The 14,085-nt window shown below is 47.8% G+C and overlaps 1 protein-coding gene across 3 annotated transcripts in view; it reads left to right on the forward strand.

Annotated features, from left to right (window-relative positions):
• Window positions 1-14,085, forward strand: part of DNAH2 (dynein axonemal heavy chain 2) — a 105,757-nt gene that overhangs the window by 65,320 nt on the left and 26,352 nt on the right. For all 3 annotated transcript variants that reach the window (XR_011523634.1, XM_070563230.1, XM_070563231.1), the window contains 18 exons: window positions 57-148; window positions 469-667; window positions 820-1,044; window positions 1,994-2,098; window positions 2,854-3,042; window positions 3,254-3,339; window positions 3,480-3,610; window positions 3,763-3,912; window positions 4,270-4,437; window positions 4,699-4,859; window positions 5,134-5,273; window positions 6,621-6,753; window positions 6,858-6,997; window positions 8,301-8,511; window positions 8,727-8,843; window positions 9,020-9,161; window positions 9,857-10,026; window positions 10,196-10,312. Coding sequence is in view for 2 of the 3 variants with exons in the window: in XM_070563230.1 (XP_070419331.1) it covers window positions 57-148; window positions 469-667; window positions 820-1,044; window positions 1,994-2,098; window positions 2,854-3,042; window positions 3,254-3,339; window positions 3,480-3,610; window positions 3,763-3,912; window positions 4,270-4,437; window positions 4,699-4,859; window positions 5,134-5,273; window positions 6,621-6,753; window positions 6,858-6,997; window positions 8,301-8,511; window positions 8,727-8,843; window positions 9,020-9,161; window positions 9,857-10,026; window positions 10,196-10,312 (2,676 nt within the window). In the remaining variant the exon portion in view is untranslated. The remainder of the gene's footprint in view (window positions 1-56; window positions 149-468; window positions 668-819; window positions 1,045-1,993; window positions 2,099-2,853; window positions 3,043-3,253; window positions 3,340-3,479; window positions 3,611-3,762; window positions 3,913-4,269; window positions 4,438-4,698; window positions 4,860-5,133; window positions 5,274-6,620; window positions 6,754-6,857; window positions 6,998-8,300; window positions 8,512-8,726; window positions 8,844-9,019; window positions 9,162-9,856; window positions 10,027-10,195; window positions 10,313-14,085) is intronic.

A 14,085-nucleotide genomic window follows, 5' to 3' on the forward strand; every position in this document is an offset into this window, starting at 1 on the left:
GTTTTCTGGACTGGGGAGAGCTACTGGAAGGCTTTGGTAACACATTCCCTCCTTAGGACACGGTTTACGAGTATTTTGTGGACCCCAAGATGAGGAGTTGGACGTCATTTGAGGAAAAGCTCCCTAAGAGTTGGCGCTACCCTCCAAAGTGAGAGCACGGCCTGGCCGGGGGTGGCGGGGGGTAGGTTGGTCTTGGGGTGGGCTTGGTGGGAGATGTAGAGAGGCAGCTGCAGCATAGGAGCAGAAGTGAGCTGTGGGGAAGAGTAGTTGGACCCCAGAGCAGAGATGATTTGAGGAAATGGGACAGGATCTTTAAGGAGAATGCCCAATCCCCAAGCCCCACAGGAGGCAGGGTTGGTGATTAGAGACGGGGGATGCCAGAGCAAGATAAACATTGGGAGGCAGAATGAAGCAGAGTTAGAAAGGAGTGGGCCAATGACCCTTGAGACAGTTCCTTTTCTTCCCTAGTTCCCCCTTCTACAAGATTATGGTGCCCACCGTCGACACTGTTCGCTACAACTACCTGGTGAGCGCTTTGGTGGCTAACCAGAATCCTGTCCTGCTGGTGGGTCCCGTGGGGACTGGAAAGACCTCTATTGCCCAGAGTGTCCTACAGTCCTTGCCTTCCAGCCAGTGGTCAGTGCTCACTGTCAACATGTCTGCACAGGTGCGTTGTAGGACCCAAGGACCAGGCCGCCAGCTCCCCATGCTCTCCCTGCCTTCTGCTTTCCCTTGGGATCCAGCTGCCTGATTGACCTCCTCTCTAACCCTGTATTTCTCTGGGGGACCCAAGCATTCGTTCTGTACCTTTTTCACCAGACCACATCCAATAACGTGCAGAGCATCATTGAGAGCAGAGTGGAGAAACGAACCAAGGGTGTCTATGTGCCATTTGGGGGCAAAAGCATGATCACTTTTATGGATGACCTAAATATGCCAGCTAAGGACATGTTTGGATCCCAGCCAGCCCTGGAGCTTATTCGCCTCTGGATTGACTATGGCTTCTGGTATGATCGTACGAAACAGACCATCAAGTACATTCGAGTAAGCATCCTGAGAGTTCATTCTTCATGCCTCTGTTCCCTCCTACGATAGGTTCAGTTCCCACTCCATGAGGACCCCAGGATAGAATCCTATAATTCTATATTCCTCTCCACAAAGGACTGTTCTGCCTTTCTCAGGACCCAGACATCTGGCTCCTGAGTTATCAATTCCTATTATTAACTCCCCTGTGCTTTGTGACCAAAGGATCGTGTCCTCCAACTTCCACTCCTTTTCTAGGCCTCTATGCCACGCTCACATGCCACCCCTGATGCCACCCAGAACTGTCTAGGTGCCCAGAGTCTGTAAGTTGCCTCGCCAGGTCTTCTCTCCCTCCCATTGGTACAGCAACCACCTCCATAGTATCAGTTCTCCACTCCCCACCCAGGATCCAGTCATCTCCCTTCCGTCCTGGCTCTTCTTCCATGGGATTCTGAGCATCTTATTTGTTTCTTTTTCCTGAATTAATAGGCAGCAGCCACTCTAGCTTTATTTCTGTGGTTCTCATCTATCTGGCACTCAGGGTCAAAAACTCACCTGATAATTTATTCCTATGTTTCTGAGAAAGGACACACATACACATACACGTGTGGATAGATATATATTAAAGAAAAGAAAAAAGAGGGAAAGTCTAGAAGATGTAATCAAATGTTCTTTTTTAATTTACCTCTATTTTCGAATTTGGGTACATGGATTATTATGATAAAATAAAAACAAATACATTACTTTAATAATTCTAAAAAAATTTCCCTAATCTCTTCCTTCCCTTCACCCTTCCCTGACCGCATTATTCCATGATTCTTCCTCCTCGTTCTGTCCTTGTCCCTCTTCCCGTTTGTCCCTCCATTTATTCTCTTCCTTCTGGCTCCTTTTACTTCCTCCCTATTTTTGTGCCTTGTCTCATCCCTTCTTCCCACCCGTCTCTCTGCCCCTTCTTGTCTTTGCTCTCTAGGATATGTTCCTGATGGCCGCCATGGGTCCCCCTGGGGGCGGACGGACTGTCATCTCCCCAAGGCTGCAGAGTCGCTTCAACATGATCAACATGACCTTCCCTACAGTGAGGGCATAGCAGGGGCTGGGGTGGGGGGACTGTAGAAGGCAAGACCATCCATGTCCCAGAGAAGGAGCGGGAAGATCAAGGAGAGGGCCGAGGGACCCTAAGCAGCGTTGCACACAGGGAGCTACCATATAGGGAGGGGAGACCACTGTCTATAGGAACCTTTGCTTCCCCCGAGCTAGGAGAGCTGTAGAATGACAGTGTAGCTTGCTGGCTCTGGAACATGAAGCCTTGCAGTCCCAAAGGGCAGAGAATGCAGTGGGGCCCTCATAAACCAAGGAAGGTGGATCCTACAGAGCTCAGAGCTGAGAGCAGTGCCAGGATGAGGGTGAGGTGAGGAAGGCACTTGGGTGCAAAAAACCCTCAGTAATCAAGATAAATAATCTTTTAATGTAATATCTTAAAAAAAATGAATGCCAAAAATTTATGATGAACAAAATACCAAAATTTTAAGTGAATGTAAGATGAATCCAGTGCCACGCTGAACCATATTGAGCCTGAGGCCAAGGAAAAATCAATAATACTGATCCCATCTTTATTTAAAATGTTGATATTGTTCATCAGGGATATTTTGCATTGATTTTGATCTTTATTTAAAGATTTCATTAAAATTTTATTTCCCTTGATGTTTGCGGGGTTTTTGGTGCCCCCTTAAATTCTGGCCCCAAGGCAAGTGCTCTACTCTCCTCACCCTTGTCCTAGCCTGGCTGAAGGGCCAGGAGCCTGCAAAAATGAGTCTGAAGTCCTGTTTCTAGGAGTCCCAGATCATCCGAATATTTGGCACCATGATCAATCAGAAGCTTCAGGACTTTGAGGAAGAGGTGAAGCCCATTGGGAATGTGGTGACTGAGGCCACCTTAGACGTGTACAACACTGTGGTACAGCGCTTCCTGCCCACGCCTGCCAAGATCCATTACCTCTTCAACCTTCGAGACATCTCCAAGGTGAAACTCTGTCTGACCCTGCCCCTTTCACCTGGCACAGCCTCCTTGGAGGCATTCTCCTCTCCTCAAAGTAAGCCTTGGATTTCAGTAGCATTCCGCATACCCCGAATCACCCCCATCCTAGAATGTCACTTTCTGTAGCCTTACCTCTAAAACTTCAGGAGCGAATCTCTTGTCTCCCTCCATCCCACAAGCCACACCTCTTCCCCAGGTGTTCCAGGGCATGCTTAGAGCCAACAAGGACTTCCATGATACCAAGTCCAGCATCACACGACTCTGGATCCATGAATGTTTCAGGTGAGATGCCAGTGCCCCCACCAGATCCAGGCTTCCTCAGCCTTGCCCCAAGCCCCACCTCCACCTCTGGCCTGGCACTCCCTTCCCCAGGGCTATTCTCCTCTTTATTCTCAGATCTCACCCCAACTCCCTCCCAACAGAGTCTTCTCTGACCGACTGGTTGATGTGACAGACATGGAAGCCTTTGTGGGCATCATCAGTGACAAACTCGGCTCCTTCTTTGACCTCACATTTCATAATCTTTGTCCCAACAAACGTCCTCCTATCTTTGGTGAGCTGGGAACTGTGGCTACTGTAGGCTGGAGACTCTTAGGCGGTGGATTAGGAGAGTTGGGGCATGGAATGCTGATGTGTAGGGCCCTTTGGGGAAGTCTGCGGGTGACCAGGCATTTGAGATCTGACTCCCTCTTTCCCATGGCCCAGGGGACTTCCTGAGGGAGCCCAAGGTATATGAAGACCTAACTGATCTGGCAGTACTGAAGACGGCCATGGAGACGGCTCTAAATGAATACAATCTGTCCCCTGCTGTTGTGCCAATGCAGCTAGTACTCTTCCGAGAGGCTATTGAACACAGTGAGCGCTTCCTACTCCCATCCCCATCCTCAGCATCCCAATTATGGGTATTTCCAAGGAAGTAAGGATCCTTTCCCAGTTTTCTCCCAAATCAAGTCCAGGAAGTTGCCTTCCTCCCTGGCCCCAGATGCCCTTGTGGCAATGGATGAGGCTTTTCCTTTATGGTGCTGTTTAACAGAAATGGTGGAGGTTAAAGGTTGAATTGCTACCAAGACTTCAGGCATTAACTTCTTCCCACACTTCTTGGTCCCTCTACTTTAGTTTCAGGCTTCCTAATCCCTAGCCTGGGGCTTGGAGGTCTCCTGAGGTTGCTCAGCCAACTCATTACCCTCATCCCCCATTCCCCCTACCCACCAGTCACACGGATTGTGCGGGTAATTGGACAGCCTCGGGGCAACATGCTCTTGGTGGGCATTGGGGGCAGCGGGCGCCAGAGTCTGGCCCGCTTGGCCTCATCCATCTGCGAGTACATCACCTTCCAGATCGAGGTCACCAAACATTATCGGAAGCAGGAGTTCCGAGAAGGTACAGCTGGGTTTCTGACATGGAGGAGCGTTTGGGGCTAGAGTGAAAGATCAGATGCCTGACTTTCTGCAATGACAAGAGAGAGGGGAGATGGCAGCCAGATAGTGAGGGGTACCAGGCCCATGTGGGCTATAGGATGGTGGTGTGTATGTACTGAGGGCTGGGGTAGGGTTCCTAAATCTCAGAAGAGCAATAAGGGACAGGATGGTAAATCTGAAGAGTCTGTCTGTCCCCTTTTCCTCTTTCCCTCATCTGGTCCAGATATCAAGCGTCTGTATCGCCAGGCTGGGGTAGAGCTCAAGGCCACATCCTTCCTTTTCGTGGACACCCAAATTGCTGATGAATCATTCCTAGAGGACATTAACAACATCCTCAGCTCAGGCGAGGTCCCCAATCTCTACAAGACTGATGAATTTGAAGAGGTATGATCCCTTCCACACCCATTACCATTTGGTTCTTGGCCTTCCCAACTAACCCCTGAAGAAGCACAAATCCCAGAGTAGGCTACTGTGGCACCTCCTCTGTCCATCCCCCCATTAGGTAGAAGAGCTGCTCCTCTTCAGCCATCTTCCCTCAAGGGACTCTGTTGGACAGAGCTCCTTTAAAACCCACACCTTCTCAGCCCAGCCTCACTTGCTGCCCTCTCTGGTTCTGCCATTGAAACTTCAGCCCTCTGACTGTGTAATTTCTGTGCAGATCCAGGCACACATCATAGACCAGGCCCGGGCAGAACAGGTACCTGAGTCCTCTGACAGCCTCTTCGCCTACCTCATTGAACGCGTGCGGAACAACCTGCACATCGTTCTCTGCCTCAGCCCTGTGGGCGACCCCTTCAGGTGACTCCTGGTATAGCCTTCTTCTCGTGCCATGCCCAGCCCCCTTCAGGGGTCCTCCTCCCCTCTTTTGGCCTCCCATACCTTCTGAGAGTGAGTCTCATGAACAGCACCAGCCTCTCCTGCCTGGCACACCCCATCTCCTTTCCGTAGACCATGCTTTCTTTCAGGAAGTTCCTGCAGCTTACATGAGAGTCATCAACTCTCTTCTGGTATGACTAGCTTTTTTTGAGTGGTGGTTTTTTGTTTTGTTTTTTAATTTTTTTTTAAAGATTTTATTTTTCCTTTTTCTCCCAAGCCCCCAGGTACATAGTTGTGTATTTCTTAGTTGTGGGTCCTTCTAGTTGTGGCATGTGGGATGCCGCCTCAGCATGGCTTGACAAGCGGTGCCATGTCCGCGCCCAGGATCCAAACGGGTGAAACCCTGGGCCACTGAAGCAAAGCGCACAAACCCAACCACTCAGCCACGGGGCCGGCCCCTGTTTTTTAATTTTTAATTGTGGTTGAAAAACACATAACCTAGAATTTGCCGTCTTAACCATTTTTAAGTGTACAGTTCAGTAGTGTTAAGTATATTCACGTTGTTGTGCAACAGATCTCTAGAACTTTCTCATCTTGCAAAGCTGAAACTCTATACTCATTGAACAACTTCCCATTTCTCCCATCCCCTAGCCTCTGGCGACCACCATTCTACTTTCTGTTTCTGTGAGTGATTATTCTAGATACTTCTAGATAAGTGGAATCATACAGTATTTGTTTTTTTGTGACTTGCTTATTTTGCTTTGTTATGTGACTTGTAGCATGTAACAGGATTTCTTTCCTGTTTAAGGCTGAATAATATTGTATTGTGTGTATATACACCACATTTTGTTTATCCATTCTTCATATTACTAGATTTTTAAGGGCATCAGAAAGTAGGAGGAGGACAGAGAACTTGTGCAGAGAGGCAATTTGGGCTACTTTTTTTCTTCATTTTTATGCTATATGGTGTATTACCACGTACCAGGCACTGTGCTAAGCATTTTGTGTGTCACCTCATTGCATCCTCAATCCTAGTTAGTATTTTTTGTTATTCCCATTTTGGAGATGAGGAAACTGACGTTCAAAAGGTTAGATCATTTGCCCAAGATCCACACCTGGAAGGTGTGGAACCAGGTCTTTCTGACCCCAGAATCTGTTTCTAAATACCATACTGAACTAGCTCTGAGGGGAACAGAATCTGGACAAGGAGAAACAGGAGCATGAAGATGAGGCATTTAGGTTCCCAGAAAGTGGGAGGACCTTTGACGAAGCCAGTAGCCAGAGGCTATCTGCAAATGGACTTAACTGCCTCTCAAAACCCCTCACCAGGAACTGGATCCGCCAGTACCCGGCCTTGGTGAACTGCACAACCATCAACTGGTTCTCAGAGTGGCCCCGCGAGGCCCTGCTGGAGGTGGCTGAGAAGTACCTGGTGGGAGTAGACCTGGGAACGCAAGAGAATGTGAGACCCTCCTCTCATCTCTCATCATACCCCTGCACCTCCCCCCATTGCTGTTCTCCCTCTGCCTTTACTCTCTGTTTTACATCCTTTATTCATGGCCTCAGATCCACAGGAAGGTGGCCCAGATCTTTGTCACCATGCACTGGTCAGTGGCTCAGTATTCCCAGAAGATGCTGTTGGAACTGCGAAGATACAACTACGTCACACCCACCAACTACCTGGAACTTGTGTCTGGATATAAGAAGTATGAAGAAAGAGTAGCGACATGGAGGGCCAGGGAGCTTGGTGTCTTTTGAGGGTGATTGGTGAAATGATGTAATGGAAAATATCCAGGAGCTGGCCAAGGGGACCCATTCCAGGACTGGGGTGCTGATGTGGAATGGCAGAGATGCAAGGGGTCTTAATTCTGCCCAGGAAGTTAATAAAAGAGAGATGGGGTTTCCAGGGGGCATGGCCATCTCTGGAGCCTTCTGGCTATGACCCCTCTCCACACTCCCTTTGTCCTTATTTTCTGGAATGATGTTTCTTTTTTTCCATAACATATATACCCAGTCCTCTCCTCTCTGCCTTTAATGTCTTCTAGACTTTCCATCATGGCTTGACGAGCAGTGCCATGTCCACGCCCAGGATCCAAACGGGCGAAACCCTGGGCCCGTTAATACAATTCATTAAGTTGTATTGAGTGTCTTTTATGTGCATAGCACAATAATAGTTTGCTTTGAAGGATATAAGGGAAACATAAAAAAAAACCCACCTCATTTATTGGATTCAGTATTTTAATCAAGGTGGAGAAAAAGCCATTTGTAATAAGAATAATAGTCAACATTTATTCATTAACACACATTTTTTAAGCACCTACTATATGCTAGGCACCATTCTAGATACTCACAATATACCAGTTAATGAATAAAGTCCTTGCCTTCCCTGGGTGCATACATTCTAAGCCTACATTCTCTTTACTATGTGCTGGTCACTGTGCTAAGCCCTTTACATGCATTTTCTCACTGTGAGTGTTAAAACTTTTTGAATGAGTTGCCAACATTTAACACTTGGCAGCCTTAGAAAAATCCATATTTCCAGCTTCTCTTTACAAATCAGAAATTGTGGCAATACTGAGCCCACATTCAATCTCACATGGAGAAAACAGGCTGGAGCCCAGGGATGGGCCCCCTCCCTGAGATGGGTTTGTGTCTTCTGGTTCACTGCAGCCCCCTGCCTGCTGCACAGTGGGGAAGAGTGGGAGATTCTCAAGCAGGAAAGTGGTGTGATGAAAACAGTATCTAGCAAGCTGATTTTGACACTGGTGTGCAGAATAAATCAGCAGGAGGAGAGTCTGGAAGCAGGAAGACCAGTTGGGAAGTTGTTGGCAATGATGCAGGCAGAAAGTGATAAAAATCTGACTAGAGTGGTGGCGGTGGGGGCAACAGAAAGGAAGACAGGGACTAGAGACACACTGGGAAGGGAGACTATATAGGCCACTCTCCTCTCTGGGAGCCCAGGAACCTCTCTGCTCCTCTCCAGGCACCTTATCCTACTCTTTTCTCCAGGTTGCTGGGAGAGAAGCGACAGGAGCTGCTGGACCAGGCCAATAAACTGCGAACAGGATTGTCTAAGATCGATGAAACTAGGGAAAAGGTGGAAGTGATGTCTTTGGAGCTGGAGGATGCCAAGAAAAAGGTTGCTGAGTTCCAGAAACAGTGTGAGGAGTACCTAGTCATCATTGTACAGCAGAAGCGGGAAGCAGATGAGCAGCAGAAGGTGGGGGGCCGCACACTGGTCCAGCCCTTCACGCCCCCCTACTACCAGTGCCCACCAGGCAGAGGCTCCCTGGTCTCCATCTAGTTACTGTGTCAGCGGATTCATGTTCCGCTCCTCAGATCTTCTTTAGCTTCATCTTTCATCATTATCATCAACACTGTCACCCCCAGTTTTGCCCAAGGTGGAGACAAAACCCTCGTCCTCTTCATCCCTAGGCTGTCACAGCCAATAGTGAGAAGATTGCAGTTGAGGAAGTCAAGTGCCAGTTACTGGCTGACAATGCCCAGAAGGATCTAGAAGAGGCACTGCCAGCCCTGGAAGAAGCCATGCGGGTATTGGGACTGGAGGGCCCAGGGAAGGGAACGGGGCCAGCCTTCTTTGTCCTCAAAGTACCTGGGGAAGTGGGAAGAAGAGGGGGTGCCTCAGCTGGGTCCTGTCTCCATAAAGGACCTGGCTTGCCGCCTGAGTTGACTCTGGCCCTGCTCCCTAAATTAATCCCTTTTCCCAGGCCCTGGAGTCTCTGAACAAGAAGGATATAGGAGAGATCAAGTCTTATGGACGGCCCCCCGCCCAAGTGGAGATAGTGATGCAGGCAGTCATGATTCTCCGAGGCAATGAGCCCACTTGGGCAGAGGCCAAGAGGCAGCTAGGTAAGCTAGAGAATCAAGAGAGAATTAACATCAACGCTCCCAATGTTTATTAATCATCTGCTGTGCATCAGGCACTTGCAGAGACAGAGATGAATGAGGCATTGTACCGACCCTCAAGAGCAGAGGGCCTAGGAGGAAAGAGAAGACATAAATATCAGTTAAGATTCTTTGGTTGTAAGTAACAGAAAACAACTCATCTTAATTTAAGCCCCCCAAAAAGGGAAATTTTCATAAAGGTATAGGAATGTATCGCAGAATCCAAAGACAAGAATGCCTTTGGGCCCCCAAAAAGGGCAAGAGTCAGAAAAAGGAAAACAAGGTTCTTTCTCTTTCACTTTTGTGGTTTTCTCTGGTTTGAGTTCCCCTGGTAGAACATAGCCTGCAAGCTGTAGTGTGGCGACCCCTGCCCTATATGCAAGGATATAGACAGAATGATGTTGGGGTGGTTTGGCTGAGAGTATTCAAGGTGAGTGATGGGAGATGAGGCTAGGAAGATTGTGGAGGGCCCTGGGGGCTTCAACCTTCTAGAGAAGGGAGCAAGGTCAGCGGAAGGAATGCAGGATGAGGTCAGATATTCTGACCTTAGGAACTGAGCCCAGGAAAAATGTGGCCATGCCTTAGCAGTGGAGGTGAAACCTGGACAAGGAGGGTGGCATTAGGTCCTCTGGCTGAGGCCCCCAATGTTCATCCCACAGGGGAACAGAACTTCATCAAGTCACTGATCCACTTTGATAAAGACAATATCTCAGATAAGGTTCTGAAGAAAATTGGGGCCTACTGCGCCCAGCCTGACTTCCAGCCTGACATCATTGGCCGGGTCTCCAGTGCTGCCAAGTCCCTCTGCATGTGGGTACGGGCCATGGAGGTAAGCAGTGGTGGGGGTGGGGTGGGAAGCAGGGAGGCAGGCTTGGGAAGAGGGCGATGCACACAGGAGAAAGCTGGAGGAGTGGAAGACCCAGGTGGGCAGGACGGGTCACCAGCGGGTGAGTGGGTGGGTGGGCAGGCCACACTGCAGCCTGGCTGTCTCCCTGCAGCTGTATGGGCGGCTGTATCGGGTGGTGGAGCCCAAGCGGATCCGAATGAATGCTGCGTTGGCCCAGCTTCAGGAGAAGCAAGCAGCACTGGCTGAGGCCCAGGAAAAGCTGCGGGAGGTGAGCCTCACACCCTTCTTTTCCTGGGTGGTCTCTCTCCCTGGTTTCAAGGATGCTTCATTACCGTTTAGTTTTCCCCATCTAATTCTACTCCCCTCTCCCTTCCAGACCTGTCTGCCTCCCATTCTATGGCCTGTTTAGATGAGCTGCCTCTGGCTCAGAAAGCTAAGCCTATTGCAGAGGATTATAAAGGCACAGAGGGCGCTGTTCCCGGGGAGCCCTTCCAAAGATTGATTGGGAGCTGGCCATCTCTGTCATGGCCTTTGGAGATGGGCCCTGAGATATTAACTGAGGAAATCTGTGTGGCAAAGCTGTCTTTGCTGGAGGAGTGGTGCAAGAGTGTCGCATTGCTGCTGTGGACCAGGAGGAATGTGAAGGCCTCTGAGCAAGTGCTTGATGGGGGAACGGGGTCCTCCCAGAGATAGCGGGGTTACTTATTGTGAGCAGGCTAGATATACCAGAAGGTGATTTCCTAGAAGATATATGCACAGGTGACTCTCAAACAAGGTAGAATGTAAAGTGCTATTATCAAAAGAGTTCAAAATTCTTCCAGTCTATCAATATCTCTATCATTGATTTCACATGGTTTAAAATTCAAAAGGTACGAAAGAGTGTCCAGTAAGAACTCTCCCTGCCATCTTCTGCTCTCTAGCCACTCAGCTCCCCTCCCTTGAAAGCAATCAATATTACAAATTCTTGTTTATCCATCCAGGGGTGTTCTATGCTTACATAAGCATTTTCCCCAATTTTTTTACATCATACACACTGTTCTGCACTTTCCTATCTTACTTACCTATATTTTGAGGATTGTTCTCTATTAGTATATAAAGAGTTTCTGCTTTCTTTTTACTGCTGCATGGTATCCCAGTGGATGGCTATCCCATCATTTATTTAACCATTTCCCTCTTCGATGGAAATATTCATCGTTTCCAATTTTTGATTTTCACTTATCCTCTAACTTTGTTGATGCTATCTCTTTTGTTTCTTTGTTTGAGGAAGATTAGCCCTGAGCTAACATCTGCTGCCAATCCTCCTCTTTTTGCTGAGGAAGACTGGCCCTGAGCTAACATCTGTGCCCATCCTCCTCTACTTTATATGTGGGACACCTACCACAGCATGGATTGCCAAGCTGTGCCATGTCCACACCCGGGATCCGAACCGGCGGAACGTTTGCACTTAACTGCTGCACCACTGGGCCGGCCCCGATGCTATCTTTATATAGAAGTTTTAAATTTTTACATAACTGAAGCTGGTCATACCACTTCAAAATGTTTTAACCAAAACCAACTGTAAAGAAGATCCAGGTCCAACCTCTTCAGATGGAATGAGGAGCCCAAGGGTTAGTGAGTGACTTGCTAATTACCGCCAGAGCTAGAATCCATGTTTCCTGACTCCACACCCATCGCCACCACAGTTCATCCCTGCCTTTTCCCGCCGCAGGCGCCTTTACTCTCAGAAGTGAAGCTGCCCTTCACGCCTCTTCTGATTCCGTCTGCAGGATCAAGCAGGCTGGGCGAGTGGGCATCTGTCTGCACACGCTCCTCCACTGCCCTGGCCTTTCTGCCATTTGCACCTCCCAACCCCTCCTGAGACCTTCGCTCTTTCGTTCTCTCCTTTTCAAGTGTGAATAATCACAGGTGTGGCAATCCATTTGGAAAGGTTTCTCACCCCTGGATGAGTCATATCCTGGGCCACATAATTATGGATTTTTCCCTTCATATGTGAAAAAATGAGACCTCTAGGGTCAGCTGCCAATAACATCATTCACTGGACGAATATGCATGGAGCATCCAGTGTTAGGTCTCTGGTGAGGGATCCACACCCCACCTTGAGAAACCCTAATTGATAAGAGTAAGCAGACGGGGAACCACAATTTCTTTTTGTTACTGAAAAGGCTGTGAAGTGTAAGAGCCAAGGCACCTTTTAACAGAACCTCAGAACCAGGCGCTCACCCATCCACCTGGAGATAGCACTGTGCTGATGCTGAGCACCCCAGGCCAAATGTCTAAGAGTCTCTGGTAGAGCCTGGAAATCAGCATTTTGAAAACTTCCCTGCAAGAGCCAACGAGAGTTGGGAAAGCAGGTACAGCGCTAGGGCCCAGAAGTCTGGAAAGAGGCCCAGGGACCACGTATATTACATGTCAACCCAAATCGTGAGTGAATCATTTTAGCCATTACTCACTTGCTTGGGGCCCTGAAAATATATTTTCTCCAGGCCTGATTTTGGCATGCAGTGAAAGTTATAAACTATTGGCTTAGAAATTGCCTCAGAAGGCTCTGAAATGGGTCAGAACAGAATCTTAATCTAATTCAAGGCAATTGTATACCCAAGGTTGAAAATTCACTTTCTTTCCAATTTCCCATTCCAAATTATGTCTAGTCACATTGCCCAACACAGTATATCAGAGGTTATGCAGTGAGATTAAATGACAACATTAAAAGGCTACAATAATAACAATCACAGAAATTCCACAAATTTGAATATAACCCCTAGGAGGAAATTAAATTTCAAGGATTAAATCTCTTTGTAAACTAAAGTCCAAATAAATTAAAATCTGAAATCAAATTATCTTGCTTTCATGAGTTAAGAATCTAGAATCCAGGGGCCAGCCCTGTGGCCTAGTGGTTAAGTTCGGCACGTTCCACTCTGGCAACCTGGGTTTGTGGGTTCAGATCCTGAGAGCAGACCTACACCACTCATCAGCCGTGTTGTGGCAGTGACCCACATACAAAATAGAGGAAGACAGGCACAGATGTTAGCTCAGGGCAAATATTCCTCAAGCAAAAAAAAAAAAAAAAAAATCTGGAATCCAACATTGTTAAGTTGGATCCTCCCAAATTTCTTATTCTGCTCAGTCTCAGCTGAAGGGTTCTTAGTGTCTGGGTAGAATCAGTTTCTTTAAATTATAATCTGGGCTGTCACTCAAATGGAAGTAGATGTTGTTCCCGCAGGACCTCAGAGGCTGCATTAGTTCAAAATCAACTCTCTCATGAGCATCATTTGAAAATAAAAATGAATTTGAGGAGTTAATAAGACATACATGACTTCCAGATAAAATTATATTCCCAGAAACCAGTTGTTATTATTGCCTTGAAGACCAGAGTAGAAATTCAGTAACATTTTCAGGAACGAGCATACATGGAGAAAATCTTGGTTTTAGCTCCACTAGGATGTCAGTTATTTGAAAACCATGACCCGTGAACTTAAATTAAACTGGCAGAAGCCTCCAGCACTAGATTAATATGAGATATAATCCAACCAATAAGTATTTACCGTATTGGAGGGGGTTGGAAATCCACACATGCATATCTTCTTTTTGGGGGGTTATCATGGTAAAATACACATAAAATTTACCATTGTAACCATTTTAAAGTACATAAATCAATGGCATGAAGTACATTCGCCTTGTTGTGCAGCCATCACACTATCTAGTTCCAGAGCTTTGTCATCACCCCAAACTGAAACCCTGTGTGCATCCTTTTAATTTCAGTTTCCCCCTTGAGCTCGGTTCCCCACTCTGTGTCCTGATCCAGCATGGCCTGTCCTGCAGCACAGTGGCTAACACTGCTGTCTCTCTGTGGAGTTGCTGAGGCCTACGCAAACTGCCTCTTCAGGAAGGCTTTCACCTTGTCCCCATCCTTATTTCAACTGGAAAACTACCTTCAGCAGATTCCTGAACTGCAGCTGCTGTTGATGCTGCTGAAGCCTGTGTCCCGGGGCCTTGTGGGGAACAGCCTCAAGACATGGCTTTCCTCCCCTTTTGAATCCCTAA

This window comes from Equus przewalskii, chromosome 10 (genome assembly GCF_037783145.1).
Source record: "Equus przewalskii isolate Varuska chromosome 10, EquPr2, whole genome shotgun sequence".
Lineage (NCBI taxonomy): Eukaryota > Metazoa > Chordata > Mammalia > Perissodactyla > Equidae > Equus > Equus przewalskii.